Source organism: Amphiprion ocellaris, chromosome 10 (genome assembly GCF_022539595.1).
Source record: "Amphiprion ocellaris isolate individual 3 ecotype Okinawa chromosome 10, ASM2253959v1, whole genome shotgun sequence".
Classification (NCBI taxonomy): Eukaryota; Metazoa; Chordata; class Actinopteri; family Pomacentridae; genus Amphiprion; species Amphiprion ocellaris.
The window spans coordinates 34,856,679-34,880,954 of record NC_072775.1 but is presented as its reverse complement, the minus strand read 5'-3'; the positions used below and the strand labels follow the sequence as shown (position 1 = coordinate 34,880,954).

General features: G+C 37.7%; 1 protein-coding gene across 2 annotated transcripts in view; it reads left to right on the top strand.

The window, feature by feature from the left end:
- Positions 1-20,815, top strand: part of adcy8 (adenylate cyclase 8 (brain)) — a 134,331-nt gene extending 113,516 nt beyond the window's left edge. For both annotated transcript variants that reach the window (XM_055014276.1, XM_055014277.1), the window contains 4 exons: positions 7,453-7,599; positions 12,243-12,335; positions 13,296-13,410; positions 16,601-20,815. In XM_055014276.1, coding sequence (XP_054870251.1) covers positions 7,453-7,599; positions 12,243-12,335; positions 13,296-13,410; positions 16,601-17,100 — 855 coding nt within the window. In that variant the 3' untranslated portion in view covers positions 17,101-20,815. The remainder of the gene's footprint in view (positions 1-7,452; positions 7,600-12,242; positions 12,336-13,295; positions 13,411-16,600) is intronic.
- The last annotated feature ends 3,461 nt before the right edge of the window (positions 20,816-24,276 follow it).

Here is a 24,276-nt window from a genome sequence, read left to right as displayed (position 1 = left end):
TGGCAAAATATCACGTCTGATAGGATAAAAAGATGAAGTGACAACATCTTATATTCACAAAAATCCAATTCAAATCTGTAAAAATGAGGATTTCAACTGCAACTTGACTGGTTTGCTTGGGCAATAATTCTAGTCAACATTGCAGTAGCGTTCTCAGATCTCAGCTACAAACCTTATGATTTAATTCTTCTTATTCCAGGTGGGAATGTTTTGGAGTAGGGATAAGAGTAGGAAGCAGAAACTTGGAAGCAGCCGCTAAAAAAGACGAATATGAAGATGAGTTTTTATGAAGCGGTTCCTCCTGTCAGACGTCTTCACCTCATTTTTTTTTTTTTTAAATTAGTCCCCAGCGTTCGTTACGAAGCCTCGGTTTTTTCCCGCCTGCACAGAAAAGAAAGGCAGCGTAATTGCTTTTCAGTCCGTGCAGAGAGAAACCGGCCGGGTGGTTCGTTCAGCCGGAAATTTTTGTTGAACCGGAGAGATTTTTTCTTTTTTTTCCTATTTTTTTTTTTTGGTTGCATGCATTTGATTTGAATTTAATAACATGCTGTCAGTCAGCTGCAGAGTAGATGTTGATTCGTGTCTCGGCTGTAAGTCACAAATTCCTCTTTTTATTCACCTCCGATGCCCTGAATTCCTTTTAATACGCTCGTTTGAAGTCTAAAAATGGGAAATTCTGCAGCGTTTGCTGATATTTTCTCTACAAACTACTTGAACTTCACACTCAAACCAACTCTGTGCATCAAACCTTTGATTGCAATTATAATATCTTAGCTGGAGCTGCTGTTTTTATTTATTTACTAGACATAAAAACCCTGCATTATGGCTCTAAATGTGCTGATGTTCAGTTTGTTTACCACTGCTCGGTCATTGAAACTCGTGTTATTGAGCTCATGTTGCTTCCTGAAACAGTTTAGAGCCATAAACTGGATGCAAAAGATGAATTTAGCTGCCGTAACGCTACCTGTACCCACTTTGAAGCCTGGAGTTTGGCATTTTCCCGTTGCCATCTTGATATTTTGAAACTTGACGTACCGAGCAACCGAGAAGCGGTAAAACATGCCCTGTTCTATCATCGATTTGTGACTTCTGAGGAGTAGCAGCCAATTTATTCCACACTCTGAGTCTGAAATTGGAGATAAAAAAGAATCTGTTCTAATGCAGCAGCTCATAACTCAGACTACACGACAGAAACGAGACACAAAATGACAAAAACGAGAAAATAAATGACAACGAGACATAAAACAACAAAAACGACACAAAATGACAAAAACAAGACATAAAATGACAACAAGACACAAAATAACAAAAACAAGACATAAAATGACAAAAACAAGACACAAAATGACAAAAACAAGACATAAAACAACAAAAACGACACAAAATGACAAAAACAAGACATAAAATGACAACAAGACACAAAATAACAAAAACAAGACATAAAATGACAAAAACAAGACACAAAATGACAAAAACAAGACATAAAATGACAACAATAAAGACATAAAATGACAACAAGACATAAAATGACAACAAGACATAAAATGACAAAAACAAGACACAAAATGACAAAAACAAGACATAAAGTGACAACAAGACACAAAATGACAAAAACAAGACATAAAATGACAAAAACAAGACAAAATGACAAGACACAAAATGACAAAAACAAGACATAAAATGACATCAATAAAGACATAAAATGACAAAAGCAAGACACAAAATGACAAAAACAAGACATAAAATGACAAAAACAAGACATAAAATGACAAGACACAAAATGACAAAAACAAGACATAAAATGACATCAATAAAGACATAAAATGACAAAAGCAAGACACAAAATGGCAAAAGCAAGACACAAAATGACAAAAACGATGTAAAACATGTCCAAGTAGAACTTATGGAGATCTACAATCAAATTTCTAAATTATCCAAGAAGAAGGAGCTGCATTTTGTTCCAGGAGTCAGATGAATGAAAATTAAACTTTCCAAGTTCAGATCTAACTTACTAGTCAGTAGACTAGCTGAGGATTGAAGCATTTCTGAAGAATAAAATGGTTTCCAGTGATGTTTTATGGATAAAAAGATACCAGACATTTCAACTGCATCATGTAAACCATAAACCTCCAGAAGTTTAGGACTGAAGAGGATGCATGTCTTTAAATCACATCACCGTGATCTGAAAACAAGGTAAAAACTGCTCTGATAAACCTTTCCTGACTAAAGGAAGCACAAATACTAGATGCAGCATACGGCTGAGTTGTCCGTTTTTAAATCTCTGGATGAAATAAGCATCAGTCCTGAACGTCTTCTGTCCAATCCATCTCCAGTAGGTGTTGGAATTATTCAGCGGCAGAGACTAGAGGAGTTTACAACATCATTATTTTACAGATTTATAAGAGCAATGACCTTAGAAGTGTGAACAAGTCATATATAAAGGCCTCCCGATACTTTGGTGTTTCTCTGTAATGAGCTGCCAGCAGTTAAGATGAAGGATGAGAGGAATCTATTTAAATATACATCAGCAGCTCTTCACATTAGCTCCTGTTAGCCGCTCTTTTTTTGTTCTTTTATTCTCCACTTCTTCCTCTCCTTCTTCCTCCTGCTGCTGGAGTCAAACCGCTGCTTTGTCCTTCGCTATCGACTCGTCCGATCTTCCTCCCGAACAAAGGTGGAGCGCCGGATGAATTATGAATGCTGAGCAGCCGATAGCATTCTGCTCCCACGCCTGTTCCTAATTTAAAAGGACGCGATTAAAAATGCACCGTTAGGACGGTTTGGGTCCTAATCACTCGTTACATTATTAATCAGCCTGTTTATTGTTCTGAGGTTTAGATACCAGAGCTGCTGCTGCTGCTGCCGATCACAAAGAGCTGCTGGAATTAATCAGAAAGCTGAGCGGCATTTAGACCAACAGGTGTTTCATGACTGGAGTTTCATCCCAACGTTCAGAGAATGTTCTCACTTCAGACATCGTTCCAGTGAGGTTAAAAGTTAAAAAAACATTCAGAGGATGTTGTCAGAGTTCTGCACTAGGAAGCCAGTTCAACATAGCTGGACTTTCTTTGCTGCACAGTGGCTCAGTGGTTAGAACTGTCGCCTCACAGCTAGAAAATCCCCGGTTCACTTCCCGGCCTTCCCAGGATCTTCCTGCATGGAGTTTCCAGGTTCTCCCTGTACATATGTGGATTTTCTCCGGGTTCTCCAGGTTCCTCCCACAGTCCAAAAACATGCTGAGGTTAATTGGTAACTCTAAATTGTCCGTAGGTGTGAATGAGTGTGATTGTTTGTCTCTATATGTAGCCCTGTGATAGACTGTTACCTGTCCAGGTGTCCCTGGACAGGTAAAAAATTGGCAAGGAAGACGGCTTTGTTTACATTCACCAGCTGTACGCCACCTTGGATTGATATGCGAGTTCCAACTTACGGCAAAAATCGCGTTACGTCATGGCATAGGAACGGAATTCTAACGTAAGCCGAGACACCCTTGGATGGATGGATGGATGGATGGATGGATGGATGGATGGATGGATGGTGGATGGTGGATGGTTGATGATGATGGATTTATGGATGGATGATGGATGGATGGATGGATGAATGGATGGTGGATGGTTGATGGATAGGTGGATGGATGATGGATGGATGATGGATGAATGATGGCTCGATGAATGGATGGTGGATGATTGATCCATGGATGATGGATGGATGGATGGATGGATGGATGAATGGATGGATGGATAGGTGGATGGAAATGGATGGGTGATGGATGTATGGATGGATGATGGATGGATGGGTCGATGGATGGATGGATGGATGGATGGATGGATGGATAGGTGGATGATGGATGGTTGATGGATGGTTGATGGATGGATGGATGGATGGTTGATGGATGGTGGATGGTTGATGGATGGATGGATGATGGATGGATGGTTGATGGATAGGTGGATGGATGGATGGATGGATGGATGGATGGATGGACTTTCTTTGTGTGAGTTGACTAGACATAAACTAAACCTCAGACTTAACAGGTATGAAGGCATTTGTCAACTTTCTCTGTGAACTCAGACTTTCTGCTTTAAACTCTGCTCACATTAAAGAAGGATTTTATCGATCGTTTGACTCGTTTTTTGACTAAACCGACTGACTGAACCGCTGGTGTTCAGCTGCTTCAGTCAACAGGTTGTTCTAATGGAGAACAATGAGGAGCATTAAAATGTATGACTTTAAAAAGCTCTGACTGGAAGTGATGTAAAACAGGAAGACTGGTAGAAAACTATTAAACGTGTGTTAATGTATTTATTTTACTGGTCAGTGCAGCTAGTTATTGATCACTAACAGCTGCACGTTGGACCTGTTAAACTTTAAACTTCATATATTTAAAGCTGATATTGCATTGAAGTGTATTCAGGTCTGACACTGTGTCATAATGAAGGAATCACTTTCATTTTAACCAAATCAAAGTGAAACTAAAGTTACAGTTCCCATGGAGATCTAGCTCCACAGCATTAGTTACCATGGAGATCTAGCCGGGTAAAACAGAACTTTGGAGGAACATTCTTAAAACAATGCTTAAAAAATATTTTCAAGATGTTGTTAAAGCCTCTGATGATGGAGTGTTGCTCATAAAATGTTCCTTAATTGTGAACATTTTCTTTTCTGATGTTTATTGATGTAGTTGAACACTTTATAGAACGTTCTTCTACATGATAAATTCATGTCGATTACATTTTATTTGCATAGCTCAGATTCTCAATGTGTGTCATCTCACAGCGTTTAGCATAGTCAGGTACAAAAAACCCAACAATCCAAAGGTCCCTATGAGTGACGCCGGGAAGGAACGATTTCATCTAAATCCGTTGGTCCGTTTTCGAGTAATGTGACGGACGGACAGACAGACAGACAAACGTACACTGATCGTTACATAACTCCGCCGCGTTCCTTAGCGAAGTAAAAATGATTTTAAATCTGGAAAAATCAGACATTCGGCCAGTAGTTTCTGCAGCCTCCTCCATTGTTACTCCACCAAGGAACGCGGTGGAGTTATGTGACGATCAGCGTATGTTTGTCCATCTGTCTGTCTCTTACCAACTTTACTCAAAAACGGACCAACGGATTTGGATTAAATTTTCAGGGAAGGTCAGAAATGACACAAGGACCAAATGATTAGATTTTGGCAGTGATGCGGCGTATAGTCTGGATCCACAGATCTGTTAAAGATTTCTGTATCATTGCCAGATAGCGGAACAGCGTCACTGTAACCATGACAACAAGTGAACACTACATCTGCTGCCTGCTGACGATCACATGATTGTGATCCTGCTACAAATCTACCTCTGAGGACTTATCAGGACTTATCCGTCAGAAATGATCCAAGGAACAACTGATCAAATTGTGGGGGTGTTTCTGAGGCCCATCAAGTCCCGCCGCCCGCTACATATTTAGATCATGTGATTTGGTATCCATACATAACGTACACATGCAGAACACATCTGTGCTCAGTGCAGGTCATTGTGTTTGTGGGTACATCTACATTAAATGGACACATTCTATGTTGCTGTGATTTCTGATCATCAGTAACTAATAAATAAATGCTGCATTTCTGCCTTATGGGGGAATGAGCAGCCTTGGAGGAGGACGGCGCTCTCTGCGGGCTGTTCTATTTTTTAATGTCGACTCGACACTGAGGTCGGCTTCAGCTCTGGAAGGAGGAAGAGGAGGAACGTGGCTCTTCATCTGATTTCACGATGGCTGAACTTTTTAACTCGTGTCTTGCTGCTGTGTGACCATGGCAACCAGCGGCACTAAGGGATGCAGACGATGCCGGAGGTGATTTCGAGATGCTTCAGAGTCAGAGATGATAAACAGCTTTTAGATTAATATACAGATGTTTTAAATATTCATGTTCAACCAAAAGGACAAACAGTTCGCTCACAAGAAGAATTTAAAGATGAGTGAAACTGGATGCAGACCTGGAGGTGATGAGGAAAGTTTAAGGCTTTTGGTTGAATCTGGATGTTTAATTTATCTTCCTCCATGATGTAGAAAACGTCGCCTGAAGCGTGTTAAAGATTCTTCACCCAAATAAAGATCAGAATTAAAAGACCAAACTGAGTTATTTTGACTTTGACCAAGTTTAATGTGTTTAAATGTCAAGTCCTAATTTCTTAAATCAAACTGAAAATATAAATATAGAAACCAAACCTGCCTGTTATTAAAATCTCCCCACAGTGAGTGATGTGGAGGCTGCTGGGTCACGTGTCCACAGTGCCCCCCGGTGTTGGAGGTGGAGTAGTGCAACATGCAGGAAAACATCAACTGATGCTGCCTTAATTTATTTATTTACACAAAAACATTAATACCAGAGAAGAAGAGATGCTCAGTAACAGCTCCAGAACTGGAAATATAAAATAAATATAAAATAAATGCATCGAGCATCTGATGATATCATTTTAAATCTTAATGTCAGGAGAATGTAATCGAGACCTCTTTAATTCTCACCAGTGGGTTTGAAATTCATGTAATCTTTGTAAAAACGTCACAATTACGCCATTTATTAGAGATAAAAACTCAGATTTTCTATTTTGAAATGTTTTTCTAACTGTCCAACTGACACAAGATATTCCCTTTTTACCCTCTAGTACTACATTTACCCTTCAACACTACATTTACCCTCTAGTACTACATTTACCCTCTAATACTACATTTACCCTCCAACACTACATTTACCCTCCAACACTACATTTACCCTCTAATACTACATTTACCTTTTAATACTACATTTACCCTCTAACACTACATTTACCCTCTAGTACTACATTTACCATCTAATACTACATTTACCCTCTAGTACTACATTTACCTTCTAATACTACATTTACCCTCTAGTACTACATTTACCTTCTAATACTACATTTACCCTCTAGTACTACATTTACCCTCTGATACTACATTTACCCTCCAACACTACATTTACCCTCCAAAACTACATTTACCCTCTAATACTACATTTACCATCTAATACTACATTTACCCTCTAACACTACATTTACCCTCTAGTACTACATTTACCCTTCAACACTACATTTACCCTCTAGTACTACATTTACCCTCTAATACTACATTTACCCTCCAACACTACATTTACCCTCCAACACTACATTTACCCTCCAACACTACATTTACCCTCTAATACTACATTTACCATCTAATACTACATTTACCCTCTAGTACTACATTTACCATCTAATACTACATTTACCCTCTAGTACTACATTTACCTTCTAATACTACATTGATCTTCTCAGGTTGACAATAATTAAATCTTCTTCATACTGGAGACTTATTTTGTAACATCTTGAGCTTCATATCAATGGTAAATGAAGATAAAGCCGTGAAGTATTTTGTGTTTTTGCTCTTATTGTCATGTTTCTCTGTGATGTTTCCCCTCAGGAGCTGTACTCTCAGTCCTACGATGCCGTGGGCGTCATGTTCGCCTCCATCCCGGGCTTCGCAGACTTCTACTCCCAGACCGAAATGAACAACCAGGGAGTCGAGTGCCTCCGGCTCCTCAACGAGATCATCGCCGACTTCGACGAGGTGAGCAGCCGACTTTGAAGAGCGCCCACGCCGCCAACTTTCTGATTAGATTCTGCCGAACACTTCAGAGCTCATTAATGCGACGGCACGAACGACGGGCGGGCGACTTTTATTTCAGAAGGATCCACGGGGACCCAGCGCTGCAAATACACGATATTATGAGTATTTCTACATGAAAAAAACACTCCAGATATTAGATTTATGCTAATTTCTCCTTTATGATGCAGGAGGATGATAAAGCTTCCTGTTGGTGTCACCATAAAGGAAAATAAATCAAAACTAATTAAATTAGAACATTTATCAGAGCTAAAAACTGTAAGCATGCAACAAATCATCAGATTTCCAATTATTAAATGGCCCCTGAACTAATCACGCTTGATTCAGTTGGAAAAAAATGAACCAAATCTAAGGTCAACAGTGTGATATTCCATCAAAATCACTTTATTTTCATTAAAAACTAATCAAAATACACCACATTATAAGTATTTATTCATTAAACACTCCAGATTTTAGATGTATGCTTCAATACAAACTAAATTAGACCATTCAGTGTTTCCTCTAGGATTTTCCAACAGCGGCGTCAGATTCTCTGGGAGCCGTGGCAACGTAAACAAATGACACTTTACTGTGGATTTTACTTGTACAACCTATTTATTGAATGGACAGTTGGAAATGGCTTTTTAAAAGCTGGATGTTAAAAAAAAATAAAATAAAAATAAATATTTGAACAAGCTCATCTGAAAATGCAGTCAGCTGTTACATCAGGGAGTGTAGCTATTAGCTTAATGCTATCAATAGTTTACTCACGTTAGCGACACTGAGTTGGCACCGGGTCCAATTAACTGAAGCTACCGATATGCTACGTAACGTTAGCTGGACATCAGTATCTTGTGAATGTCTATTTAACTTGTAGAATCTATTATGAGTTATCTTAAGCTAATAACTTTTCTCTGGTAAGTCACTGCTCTATTTTCCAAGACGTCACTCCGCTGACTCTCTGACCTGCTGCCTGGATGCTTGATGTGACGTCACTTTCAAGGCTGCGCTCTCATGACATCAGCGTCGTATTAACCTGATATATCCAAGAGTAGATACTGAGCAGGATAGTTATCTGTAGTTTACCTTAGTACTCGTGAGAACCTGACACAGTGCAGGACTCTGCTGTGAAGGTGGAGACATGTGGCGGTGGTGTGTTTGTGACAATCAAGGAAAAAAAGAAAAGAAATTTGAAGGAGCGGCGGCTAGGACTTAGGAATGGCAGCCCGCCGATCCTAAATGAATGTAGAGGAAACCCTGCCATTTGTCAGCACTAGAAACTGTAAAAACACAACAAATCTTCAGATTTCAAATTATTAACTGGCTCTTGAACTAATCATGTGTGATTCAGTTGGAAAAATTTAGAAAAGTTTAGAATTGTGATGTTTTATCAAAATCGTTTTCGTCTCGTTAAAAAATAATCAAAAATAAACCATCTGAACTATTCCGATTCTGTAAAAAAAACCTAAAAATTCAACATTCCTCGACAAAGGCAGGAAGTTATCAGTGATGTCATGTGACAAAAATTCAGGATTTTTTGGGGGCTGAACTGCAGGCAGTGTTTACACAGAGAGAAGTTCAAATGGAAATAAATATCTTTGAAGTGCTAAATCATCCTGATTATCATCTTTGGCAAACTGAAATAGTAGATAGAAAACCTGCATTTTTTTAAATCAAATTTTCATGTCAAATCTTTAGTTCTTATATTGAAAAGTACATCAGAAAACAACAAAATAGATAAATACTGCTTTAATTATTAATGATCCTAATAATGAGTTAATGAAGAGAACCAAGAGTTCCAGGCTTGAAAATGACGGCATAATTTCAGCAAAATAACAAAAAACCCTCTCAAAAAAAGAGGAAAAATACAAATACAAAATCAAAATCATACCAAAGGAACTTGTAAAAGTTGTTCTTTATGAATTAGATTGAAATAATTACAAAAAAGCATAAACATGAGAGAAATTTAGACTCTAGAAAGTAACGGAAAGGACTTAATTAAACGTAGAATTGCAGGATAAACATTATAATTTACTGATTTTAATCTTATAAGCCGCAAAATATTATTTTAATGGTTTATAAAATAAAGTTTCATTAACTTTTTATTGTGTTAAATTTAAATTTAAACTTCTAGAACTACATTCAGGTTGAGGAAACTTCATGAAATTGACCTGATTGATGAATTTAGAATTTTAAATCTGCTTTAAGCTCATAAAATGAATTTTAAATAACCTGGAAAGGAAGCAGGCAGTAAATTAAATAATAAATTTGGTCTTTTGTAAAGAATTTGTTAAAGGAAAGTAAAGCTGGAGGTTAAAAACACAACTTTAATGAATAAAAATTACAAAAAACATGTTTGAAACCAGCTGGACTTTCCATTTTTGCAGAATTTAATTTGATTTATGATTCTTTTCTGCGATGACACTCCTGTCCTGTTTTTATTAAACTGCTCAGATTCAGATTCTGCACATAAATAATGACTCAGGTGAAGACTAGCACAGACTTAAACCTCAGAAATAAAGAATCAAGGTTCTTCTGTAGTTCTGCTGCAGGTTTCTGTTCCTTGTGGACGTCTGGAAGTTTCTGACAGAAAACGTCAAAGTTCTGCAGATAAGAGCCGAAAGAGAATGACTGCAGCTGAACTTTCTGCTGCCTGGAGACAAATCCTTCAGTTTTTCTTCAAAACACACTTTTATTTTCTCCTTCTGGAGACACAACGAGTCATACAAACAGATTAAAAACACCAGAGCAGCTCTTCTTAGGAGACAATAAGCAAAAACAGTTCATTATTTTTCAACATAATAAAAGCTTACAATCATAAATATGTGTCATGTTTAAAAGATTACCACATTTTTGTCCAAATAATAACTGATTCTTTGTTTGGTGTTTTGTCAAGAAAACTGACTTTTACATTCATTTACTGCTAAAAACAAGAGCAGACACTTAATCTGACAGAAAAATAGTGTTTATTGACTCCTTATTCCCGTGTTTTAATGGTAAAAATTAACAAGAGTGTGTTTGTTTGTTGAGAAAAGGTGCAACCGCTGATTGATTAACTGTTAAATTAAACGTCAACTATTGTCAGAATTATGTTTTAAAAAAAAAAAAAAAAGACAAAATCCTTAAACTCCAGCTTCTTAAATGTGAATATTTTCTGATTTCTTTCCTCCATTATGGCAGAAAACTTAAGATTTTTAGACAAAACGAGACATTTGACCTTCATGAAAATATTTTTGTCTTTAAGGTCCTGATTAGGAGTTTTTGGTTTTAGAATCACAGACTGCCTAAAAATAATAATGCATCAGACACAGTGCTATAACTAATACTAATAATTTACACATTATAGACTGTGATAGTCAGTCAAAAAATGTACTATTTAACACTTATTGAATCTAAAATAATTCATTTTCTGTACTTTTTTTTATATTAAAAACTCAACAGCGGCATCATGTAAACAAACTGGTGTTTAAATGGTTAAAATCCTCAGAGTAAATGAGTATTTGGTGGCTATGATCAGGACTTATGTTAGTTAAAACAAATTAGTCATTAAAAGTGAAAATTTAATATTAATATATGTTTTTTGGCGTTATTGTTGACGTTTTTGTCTTTAAGGTCCTGAGTGTGAGTCTTCTAAACTGAGTATCATATAAACATATTGGTTCTTTGGGAAACCAATATGTGAGGTTTTTTTCACCATTTTCTGACATTTTTTAGGCATGAAAATTCATCAATGAATCAATAATATGAATGTCAGATTAGTTGACAGTGATAATTGTTACCTGAGGCTTCAGTTGTCAACACGTTTTTAATGTCTTCTCAGATTTCTGAGATTAGAACAGTTCCAATAATAATTAAAGCTGCAAGCAGCGTTAGTCAGGTCCTCACATCCTTGCTGGTCAGCAAATCCAAACATGTCCACCAGGTGGTACTGCAACAAAGACTGTATACGGTCCTATGGATGTCATCAGGGTTGGACTCTCATCTCACATGTAAAGTTTGAACCAGATTGGAGCATGTAGAGGCCAGTTATACAGCACTTCCTGTTTCATGGTGAATTGCCGAAATTGGCGAATTGTCCAGACGCCATTTCCACACCGTCAGACTGTTGTGGAACATTTTGATAAATTGTGATCACCCATGCCTGGTGCACATCCTGGCCAAATTTAAGCTCTCTCTGGATTACCTTGTTCGAGTAAAAGCTTTGGAAAATGTCCAAAAATGACCCAAAATCATCCAAAATACGACACAATTCAAAATGGCTGAATTCCTGTTGTGTGTTGGGCATGGGTGTCAATTACAGTTTTGTACGTCTTAACAAGTTACTTATGTGTACCAAATTTCATAAGTCTAGGTCACACGTACTGGTCGTAATAAATGTTTGAGATTTTCTGGAGGGTGCTATTGATCCATTGTGCAGTTCCTCTATAATATCCAATTTTTCACCGGTCATGATGCAAATTTTCATGCGTTTTCGAGTATTTTTAAGGCCTCAAAAACACAGTTCTTTCATCCGACGAAAAAGTATCCTGTTAAACCCATGGGTTTCAATAGGTTGACTAATAATAACTGTTACTGATGTCCAGAATTTCTCCTGTTTTTTGTCCTAGCTGCTCGGCGAGGACAGATTCCAGGACATCGAGAAGATCAAGACGATCGGCAGCACCTACATGGCAGTTTCCGGTCTGTCGCCCGAAAAACAGGTGAGAACCTCCAGATTTTATTAGAACCCATCAGTCCAGGCAGTGGACTGTTTAAGTCCTGCAGGTAAGGAGGAATTTCACAGTGTTTTCCAGAACTTATGCTTCTAGTTACTTTAGTTACTGTTAATGCTGCTGTAATGACATCTAGGGTTGAAGCCAAATGTTGGATTTTTGCTCCACTATCATTTTTTACGTCATCGTTTCTGACATCAAACATTAACTTACGGATCTTTTCCATATTGCCAGATCATATTGCTGATTTATCGTCCACCCAAGCTAATCATGTCAACATTCTGAGAGCAGCTAAAGGAACATCTGATAACTAGAGCTCTAAAGTGGCAGTAGTTACCTTGTTGTTGTTGTTGTTGTGTTTTGTCTTTTGACGTCTAATTTTAATGAGTATAAAGTTCTCAGATCTATTCGTGGCTGTAAAGTCGTCGTCTTGAACCTTGTAGTTTCCAGAATGTTCTTTTTAACCACAGACTGAAGTCTAAAGAAAAAGTTTTCTTCCAAATGTTGCATTGGAAGTTGGTTGTTCTCTAATGCGTTTCCTCAAGATCGTCCCCAAAGCATCCTCAGAACATTGTAGCCAGAATGTTCCACCTTTGTTAACACAACACATTACAAGAACACTTTAAGAAAAACAGAAGATGACTCACTAACCCTCACACTGTCACTTCTGGAGACTAACTGGACTTCAAAATCCTTTTTGGCCTCACAGTCTTCTGAAAATGACTCAATAAATCAGCGTAATTAGTAGAAATGCACCTTGAGGAACACGCTTGTACGTGAGTAATATGTGATTGAAAGCTCCAGAGTGGAAAACACTGAAAGGTTCTACGGTTCGAGTCTCTTCAGTGGTTTTTTTCCGGTCGGATCTTTGACCTGCCGCCCTCCGTCTGGTCCTGACGTCAGCTGAACCGTGACGTCCGACTGACTCACTTTCTTCTGCTCCCACAGCAATGTGAAGATAAATGGGGTCACCTGTGTGCGTTGGCCGACTTCGCCATCGCCCTCAACGAGAGCATCCAGGAGATCAACAAGCACTCATTCAACAACTTCGAGCTGAGGATCGGTAAGACCTGCATGTTTGTCCTTTAGCTGAGTTTCTTTTTGTTCCTCATTTTCAAACAACAAAATTATGCAGTTTAAGTGTTTACTGAGCTGTTAATACCTCAGTCTAATCACCCAGATTGGATTTAAGGTGGGTTTTTTACAAACAGGAAGCAGCAAACATGGATGAGACTTTAGCTATAACATGTTTTCATGCATTATCAATAACATAGCTGCGTTGAGGACGTGTGGTTAGTAGTTTCTGTACTGCAGCTGAAAGAAACCCATAAGGAGAAAATATTTATATCTATGCACTGTGTGCACTGTGTGCTGCTCTCTTTTTTATTCAAACTGTTCTTGTATTTGCTGCTGCACTGTAAATTTCCCTGTTGCAGGATCAATAAAGGTTTTATCTATCTATCTATCTATCTATCTATCTATCTATCTATCTATCTATCTATCTATCTATCTATCTATCTATCTATCTATCTATCTATCTATCTATCTATCTATCTATCTATCTATCTATCTATCTATCTATCTATCTATCTATCTATCTATCTATCTATCTATCTATCTATCTATAAAAGCTTGTTTTCTTCCTGTAACCAAAGCTTTAGTATTAAACATGAGCTCTACATGTCAATATGGGAACGGAAAGGATAATTTTAACTACAGGAAAGAACAATATAAAGGTACATCTCCACAGGATCCCTCAGTTTCTCGTATCCTATTCGCTGTCTGTGAAACGCATCGTGTTGCTGCTGGTTGCGTTGTGGCGCATCGCCCGATATACAGGGGGTCCTCGACTTACATCGGAGTTATATTCCTACGGATCGACCTAAGTCGATTCTCGCCGTAAGTCAGAAATGTAAACAAAGTCATTACGTGCATCACGATATCAATCAGTTCTTCATAAAGGTCATGAATACCAACAACTTTCATGCATGTATGAATCATTTTACAAGAAGATAACAGAATATGTTGCGCTGTTTTTACAACTTGAGCGTTTTATTCTATCTAATTTCACTTTCATGGAGACGGCTTTCCTTTTCTTCGAAGCACTGCCATCAGAAGACTCTGACTGATGCTTAGGAGCCATAATGAAGGGCAAAAAGTCAGCGAATGTAGCACAATCCAAGGTGGCGTACAACCGATGAATGGAAACAAAGCCGTATTGTAACGACTTATTCATCCGCTCCACTCGCCAACTAGTTCCATGTAATCAGTTCCGACGTAACGATGATACACCATGGATCAAGGACGTCATAAACCAAGGACCCCCTGTACTAGACTTGACTACTCTATTTTATGCAAATGAGTGGAGGTTGGACTTCTCGTGAAACTTTCGTTAAACATCTAAACCAGCCATCGCTGAGCAAAAACCAGGACAGATTCAGCGGCTTATTTCTCACCTCAAATGCTTTCAGGAATGCTTTTTGTTGAACAGTTTTCGTAATAAAAGAGAAAGTTTGCAACCAAGCTGCCATGTTGGTCTGACGCTTCTACCAGACTGAAGGTCTGAAGGCTGTCATGTGACCGTCTAGCGACCTTGTAGTGACACACCCACTGAGCAGGCGATATTCAGATGTGCTGCTTTTCCATGAAGAAACACCGCTGTGGACACGTAGCGCAAGACATAAGAAGTTGAAAGAATCATGTGGTCAAACTGATGTCATGTTTAAATTCTGAAACTTAAGGTACGATAGAGTTTAGAGTTTGTTTTCACAGCTGGCATCTTACTGTAACCCATACTACTGCACTATTTATAACGGCAATAAAAATATTTAGCATGTCCCAACGTCAAAACAACAGAACATTTTGCAATTTTGCAAGCCAGCGTGCTTTTTTGACCTTTCTGACCCACAAGTTTTTGCAGCAGAAGATGCATCACATACGTCTGGGCATCCAGAACAACTGAAGGGTTTGAAGCAGAGCGGTCTGACTCACTTTCTGTAGTTTTTCAGAAAAATGGGTTCAAAGTTCAGTGTTTTCCAGAATGGTCTAACATTCCACTGTAACGCTGTATTTGGGTTGTGGGTTAGACCACTCTGACACTAATATCTAGACCATAAAATATTACAGAAACTATATGAAACTCAGTTTGGATTTCTTGTGTGTTAGACCACTCTGCTTCTAGCCCCCTCATGTCATTCTGCAAGTTTTCATTTTTAATAATTTTCAGTTCATCCTGAACAGATGTAATTCCATTTGGTCAATTTTTGAATGAATGAGGGAAGATTTTATCAGTTCTGAGAACATTAGTGTAATTCTAGATGAATTTTCTGCAATTTTGGATTATTTTCAAATCATTTTAGACAGATTTTGAGTGATTTTGGATGATTTTCCAGTCTTGTTAGAATATTTTCATGTCATTCTGAGCACATTTTTGTCAATTTAGATAATTTCTGGAAATTTTTCTGTAATTCTGAATCATTTTTGAATTGCTTTGGACACATTTTGAATTGTTTTGGATCATTTTTGAAGCATCTTGAACAATAAGGGATTGGAAGCAAAGTGCTCTGACCCACTTTCTGTATTTTTTTGTGAAAAATGGGTTCAAAGTTTAGTGTTTTCCAGAATGCTCTAACATTCCATTGTAACGCTGTATTTGGGTTGTGGGTTAGACCACTCTGATACTCAAATCTAGAACATAAAATATTACAGAAACTAGATAAAACTCAGTTTGTATCTTTTGTAGGTTAGACCACTCTGCTTCTAACCCCCTAAACTATAAACAAGTTTGAGTCATAGAGACGAACCAACAGATAATAGTTCATTTCTTACAGTAGACTGCAATGGCGCAAAAATGTGGTCAGAATTTTTTTTTTTACTTTGGGCAGCTGACGTAGAAACCGAAAGTATGTTTATACAATCTATGCATAGTAGCAGTAAACTGACCAAATCCAAAGCTCCAAAACTGAAGCACCTAAATGGAATGCAGCCATCATTCATTTCTATATTTAGAAACAAAAACTTCCATAAAGCAACTGAAAGAATCACGTTAGCTGTAACCTTTTCACTCCCTTTTAAAGCTAAAATTTATGGTGCTTTGGAAATTTTAAACAGTGTTTACACATTGTTCAAATTAGTCATTTCTGATCTGTATAAACATGAAACCCAGATGGGAACCAGCATAAATAAATTGAAACCAAACTTCTCAGAGGACCCACCACCTCGCTAACTGCTGATCTCCTTTGTGTCTCTGGCAGGTATGGCTCATGGCTCGGTCGTCGCAGGTGTGATCGGCGCCAAGAAGCCTCAGTATGACATCTGGGGGAAGACGGTGAACCTGGCGAGCCGGATGGACAGCACCGGCGTCAGCGGCAAGATCCAGGTGCCCGAGGAGACCTACCTGATCCTGAAGGAGCGCGGCTTTGCCTTCGAGTACCGTGGTGAGATCTACGTGAAGGGCATCAGTGAGCAGGAGGGCAAGATCCGAACGCACTTCCTGCTGGGCCGGGTGCAGCCCAACCCGCTCATCCTGCAGCCGAGGAAGATCACTGGCCAGTACTCGCTGGCCGCCGTGGTGCTCGGATTGGTGCAGTCGCTCAACCGGCAGAAGCAAAAGCAGATCCTCAACGAGAACAACAACTCGGGCATCATGAAAGGCCACCACCACTACAACCGGAGGACGTTGTTAGCGCCCGGTGGCTCCGAGGTGGGAGGTGGCCATCACGCCGAAGCAGCTGATAAGACTGAGCTGTCCTGAAGGGCAGACTGGAGTTTCGGTTCGGCTCAGATTTGTCGGAAGCAGAGCTGCTCGTCGGGCAGAAATAGTCCCAGCGGTTGAGTTAAACCTCAGTGGGCGAAGCTCAGGAACGACCGTTTTCTAGCATGTTCAGGGGCTGTTTCAGTTTTAGCTTCAACTTTCCAGAAGCGTCGGCTTGTTTCAGTCGATTCAACAACTCAAGCAGGTTTCATGTTGTGCTTAATAATGGCCGGTTTCAAGAAATTAGAAAGAACTTGAAAGCAAACTAGAGCCAGGATTGGTTCCCAACAAAAATGGCACCAGTTGTGGATAAGACGGATGAAACTTCATGTTGACCTCCAACACAACGAATACGATGACCACTCCTTGTTAGGGCACAATGAGAGCTACTTCTGGGTTTGGTTTTATCGAGGGCTTTAAGGGTCTTTTTGGTTGTAGAACTTTGCAAACAAGATGATGTTCACAACTCCCAAAACTCAGTTTGCAACCACTGCTAATGACGATATGGTGGCGTCCTCTGATATTCTTAAGTATGGAGTTTGTTTGGGAATTGACAAAATCACAAAGTTAACAGGACATGAAATCGCTTGTTTCTGCAAATTCCAGTTTATATGTTGCAAATAGCTGAATCTGGCATGTCAGGGATAAGAAGAAAACTTTATCTAAACAACAGCCACACATACACAGATGAACCAAAACATTATGACCATTCTTGTGCTGCTGGTTTTTCATTACCAGCAAAACAGCACCAACAACACAGAGATCTGGACTCTACCAGACCTGTGAAGGTTCCCCGTTGTATCTGGAACAGCAGCAGACCTCTTCAGTCCCATTAAATGAACATTGTAGTGGCTACAGATCTGGCTTGTTCGAGTACAACCTCAACACCCTGCTGCTGGTTCATGGTTCATATCTCCTTAGATTGTTGCCGGTAGGTACTTGATGCACCACACAAGGTTTCAGATGCTCCAACCCAGCTGTCTGGCAAAGTTGCTGAAATCTTTATACCTGTTTCCAACACTTTCTATACAATGAATAACTGTTCACTTACTTTACTCAACACAAATAAGACTTCTGGACAAAGGGTTTGGGCAAGAAGGATCATCTGGCCAATAGTTCTGTATCCAGGATGTCTTCTGGGCCACGTCAGGAACTTCCACTGAACTCCAGGCTAATGAGGTTACTTACTTGCTTGTCTAGTTACTCTTAAAAACACGCACCGCTGATGCAAGATAATTGGCATTATCTGCATTCTTTGTAGGTGGTTGTAAAGTTTTGGTTCATCTACGGCGTCTCTGTACTTTATGCAACTCAAAGAAACATATTCCAGCTTTTCAGGTACCTGGTACAGTCTTTCAGCACAACCAGCACCATGGGGCGATGCTGTACTGGTGTGGGTTCCCTTTCTTTTGTTCTCAGACACGTGTATGCAGGTGATGGAAAACTTGACATCAAGAAAGACATTGTCCTCAAAGGGAAAAAGAAGAAGACTTCTCGTAAATATGCACTCATGTAACAACCACGCAAGTTCCAAACGTCAACTTTACAAATGTTCCGCAGGATTGTAAGACCTCAAGGATGCACAAAATTAGGGATGTCCCGATCAGGTTCCTTGTCCAATCAGATTCAAATCATGGATACCGAGCCTCAATCTGATGCCATTTTCACAGATAACACACACTTCAGGTACCTTTAAGATATTAAAATAAATATGAAGAAAAAAAATTGCATTTTGTTACATTCGTGGTCATGAACCTTTTTCTAAAATTCCTGTAGGTCACTGTCTGGAATGTAATATTACCGGGTAAATGTACCATTAGAGGGTAAATGTAGTGGTAGAAGGTGAATGTAGTGCTAGAAGGTGAATGTAGTGCTAGAAGGTAAATGTAGTGGTAGATAGTAAATGTAGTGATAGAAGGTAGGATGTACTATAGCTCCACAAGCTCCGAAAGATGGTAAAAACTTGTACTTCGTGTCACATCGACAGGTTGCTCATCCAAGGTCGTGATATCAGTTACCCTCCCTGTAATCTTTCTGTTTTTGTTGCTGTTTAGAGGAGCTTTCTCCGTTTTTTAAAAGTGTCCAGCATGTGTTGCTTTGGGGTAGGGTTACCAGAGAGAATTCACACTGGTCGTATTGAATGCTGCTGTTACTACCACCTAGCAAAAGCCTCGCATTGCAAATATTACAAGTGGACTGCATTCATTTTTCAATTAAAGACATTTCCACACTGCAGACATTTTAACTATATCCTGTAGGGATGTTTGTGATCAGCTGTTACTCAGTGAATTCACCGATAGTAAAATATTAACCTATGAGGCATAGAGGAGAAGGTTGTGCATGTTAGAGCATGTATTGTAGATCAGCTGTAGTACCTGTTTACAGGGGGTCCTCGGTTTACGACGTCTTCGACCTACATTGTTTCGTCATTATGTCAGAACTGGTTACGTGGAACTAGTTGGCAAGCGAAGTGGTTGAATACGTCGTCACACGGCGCTATAAGACGGCTTTGTTTACATTCGCCAGTTGTACGCCACCTTGGATTGTGCTACATTCGCTAACTTTTTGCCTTTCATTATTGATCCCAAGCGTTATCAAGTAGATGAAGTTGTAAAAACAGGTCAACATATTCTGTTATCTTCTTGTAAAATGATTCATAGATGCATGAAATTTGCTGGTATTCATGACTTTTATGAAGAACTGATCGATATCGTGATGCACGCTTTGTTTACATTTTCGCCAGAGTTCCAACTTATGGCGAAATCGACTTACGTTGGGCCGTAGGAACGGAGTTCTGACGTAAGTCGAGGACCCCCTGTACTGATTAATACTGTAGAGACTAGCAGCGATCAGTCATACTACAGTTCATATGAACAAGCAGAGAGCATTGTGGGGATTTAGCTAGCAACGGGGCACGATGACAAAGACTTATGTGGTGGTTATCGACCTCCGACGGACTGATTCAGACAGTGTTAGAACGGCAGTGAAACTTGTCGCATTTTTAGGTGTGTGTTGACAAAGACAGTTATATTTCTGAAAATAACTTAAAATCTACTACCCAGCATCGTGTCCTGCCTTTAGCCTTGATCTTTGAGGTTCTGTCGGGACATCCCTACTCATGAGGCATTCTGGTGAGAAATGCTGAATGTAAACAGAAACTTTGTTTACAAGAAAACTCCACAGAGCATCTTCAAGCCGACAACCAAGAACATCTGGTCGCTGTGTACGTGTTTTTGGATGATTCTGAGATTGTTTGTTCTGGGGCTAACCGGGTGAGGCTAACTTCAAACTGTAATAAACCAACCTGCGGATCTTTGAACATCATGAATGTCATGTTTAAAACTGTCCTTTCCCTCTCTGGCTCCTCCCACTGTGGTTTTACTCAACCCATGAGGTGATTTCCGTGGCTCCGGATGAATGTTTGTAGAACTGAAGGTCCTCGTTGGAGGATATGGGGGAGGAACCGGACGGAACCACGGCGTTCTGTTTTGATCCGCCCTCGTCTGTTCGATGTCTGTCCGACTGATCCAGACTGTCCGATATTCCTCCTGTTGCTTCCCCTTTTTTTCATGTCACCCAGCCGCCGGCCCGTCCCCCCCATCCAGAACCTGGAGACCCTGACCCGCCCTGACCCTCGCCCGGTGTCAATGTTTCTTTTTTTGTATTTCTTTTATATATGAGAACACAATAAAAAGGGGTCTAATTTTTTATACAAGCCACGTGTCTGGTTGTTTTTTTTAGGTCATTTGAGATGTTATTCAGAAAATGGAACTCAAATGTTTAGAGATATCGATAATCTTTAAATGACTTGAAGAACTTGTGTTGCTTTTTTAAGGCACAATGAACCACAAGTCTTCTTGATTCCAACTAAAAAGACAATCTAAATCAGTGTCAGCGTCTCTGAAGAGTGAATCAGCCTTCCTGAACGGTGAGTCAGCATTCCTGTACAGTGAATCGGTGTTCCTGAACCATGACAGAAACAAAAATATGTCTTTATTTGTTAAAAATAAGTTTTTCAACAAGGCATCAGTGTTCAGTAGAGTTGATTATTTTACCATTTTCATGTATTTTATTAGAAAAAAAAGGTGTTTTTATCAAAAAGTCTGCTTAGATTTTTAGTTAACTAACAGCCAGTTTCAACCCCAGGAAGAATTGAATTTGAAAAAGTGTTCTGATGAATCGGTGAGAAGATGAATCCAGACCCCTGGAGGATCTTGAACCATCTGGAGGTTCATTATCTGCTTCATCTGTTCGCTGCCGCCACATTTTAACACCAATTATTGCCAGTCAGGCAAGAAAACTTAATGTTGTTTATAGCCATTTTTTAAACTTTTTTTTTTTAACCAGTCAACATATAGATTAATATTTTTTCTGTGATTTTATTATATATCTGTAAAAAAAAAAAAAAAAAAAAAAAACAGATCAGAAATCCTTAATAACAGGAATATCTGTAAAATAATGTAATTCTTAGTGGTTATTTAGACAGTTTTTATTTACAGTCAATATGTGGATTAATATTTATTTTCTGTGATTTTACGAGATAATATCTAATATAACAGATCAGAAATCCTTTATCTTTTCAAATAACAGCAAAAAAAGTAAAATAATGGCGTTTTTAGATGATTGAAATACAGTAAAACACATATTTTTAATTTTTACAATATTTATTATTTTGGGCTGGTATTTTCTACTATAAACATGCCCATTAATAATTTCTTTTTTCTGGATTTGTTTTACAAATTTTACAAAATCAGTAAAATAATATGGAATTTAAAAAATAAATTACAGCTGAAAACAGTTTTTCATCATTCTGTCATTGTTTTTACATAATTCCTGATTTGTTTTGTTATTTAACAATAATCAGATTGGTTCAGTAGAATTTTTTTAAAATTTATTTCTAGTTATAATATTTAATTGTTGGTCTAATTTTTATCCATTAAAACCTCCAGCAGCCGACGTTTCTCCTGTTTTAGCAACTGAACGAATTTAAACGAATGAACAATATGTTTTAAACTGTGAACATTTTCCCCTCTGTTCATTTTAAATCTATTTTTCTGTGCCTATAAATTTAATTTATCGCCTTTAATCTGCAGTACAGATCCCCTGAAACAACTTCAGAGGGAAGACAATGAAGAAACTTGCAGAAAATCCACTAAAATCTTGCAAATAAACATTGATAATTCAGATTTAATGCAGATTTAGACTCCATCTGCTCGTTAGGAAGCAGCTTCAGTGACGTTTTCTCCTAAACGTAACAAAATATTCTGATATAATATTATGCTAATACTAATATTATATTTATAATACAATAGCTATGTATTTACAATATATTTATATAGCAGAAATTACTAACATTTATATGATGTTCATATATAATGTTTATATATTTATAAAATATATTTATATAATGTATTTATTTATTTTTAATACTTCTACTAATTTCTAATAATCTAATATATATGTATATATATAATTAAATTTAATATAATATAATAATATTACATTTATTATGTTATTTATTACATTATTTAATACATATATTATTAATGAAATAGAAATATATTTAACATACTTATTTATAAGTATTATTATAAGAAAACAGAACAAAAATCATCGACTTTATGGACTAAATTCAGGTTTCCAGTGTTAAAATCATGCATCTAATAACCACAAATGTCCCAAGTTTTTAGAAAAATGAAGATAAAAATGTGAAGAACGGCTCAAAGAAATCTGATTTTTGGACACATTTCTGTCGTTTCTTGCTTAATTTTGAGAAATAAAAGACGTCTTGTTTTCTAATCAGATTATTTGGCTCCATAATCTGCAAATACGTGATTAAACCCTCAAATATTGAGAAGCAGAACAGAAACATGCTGGTGTTGCTGTTCAGAGATTTCTTCCTGACGTCCTGCAGTGATTATAAACCTCCACTAGGTGTCAGTAGAACCCAGCTGGAGTCCTGCAGTGATTACAAACCTCCACTAGGTGTCAGTAGAACCCAGCTGGAGTCCTGCAGTGATTACAAACCTCCACTAGGTGTCAGTAGAACCCAGCTGGAGTCCTGCAGTGTCTCACAACATTTTTTTTATCCGTTAACGCCTCATTTCTGCTTAAATCTGACGGATTTCCTGCAAAACGTCAAACAGGAACTTAATTAAAGCTTAAAGGAAACAGAATCAAAACAGTAAATTCATCTTAAGTCCAATAAAAACCTTCCTTTAAGTGATTATTTATTGGAAAGCTTCAACCTGCACTGAATTATTTCGCTTTTTTTACACACTGAGAGAAGAATAAACTGAATTCTGTCTGTTTTATTGCAGATTAAAGGAGAATATTTCAGCTCAGTGCGTTATTAATAACTTTAAAACAGATTTTTTGACATTCAGGTGACAAAATTATTCCTTTTTTTTAGGGTGAAATTTCAAAAACAACGTCAGATATCCATGAGTTTTATCTACATCACAGAGTTAAAACCACTTTAAAGTAACTGTTAAATCTGCTTATTTGTTTTTGTTTTTATCTATTTTTACTGCACATTTGCAACTAAATCATGAATAAATATGAATTTATCATTTTTAAGTGTGTAAATATGGACAGTTTTGGGCTGTTTTTAGGAGCTTAACATGTAAATCAATATGGTTTTTTTTTAGTGATTCTACCAGTTATTATCTTTATTTTTAACAAAAAATATGAGAAATCAGTGAGATAGCAGTAAATAATTACAAATACAATTACAAATTAAAACCTGTTAAGCTTTCATTTTTTACAGAATAGCGTCACATTTCTTCCTCGTTTTTGATAAAATACATTCATAAAACAGAATAATGTTGAGGATTTACACTAATTCAAACCATTTATAATAGAATTTATCTATTTTTGTTGCAAATTTGCAAATAAATCAGTATATATGTATGTATATATGTATGTATATATATATATATACATATATATATACTATATATATATATATGATTTAATTTAATTTAAAATTTAAAAAGCCTATGCTATGTTAATTTTTATACATATACAAGAATCTGTGCAATATTAAAACTTTTCCATCAGCATTTCTGCTTATTAAATAATCTGTGCATCACCACTGATGTTGTTGTTTCCTGAATCTTGGACAATCTCAACGAGTATAAAGCAAATTTTCCTGAATAAAGTCATAAAGAAATA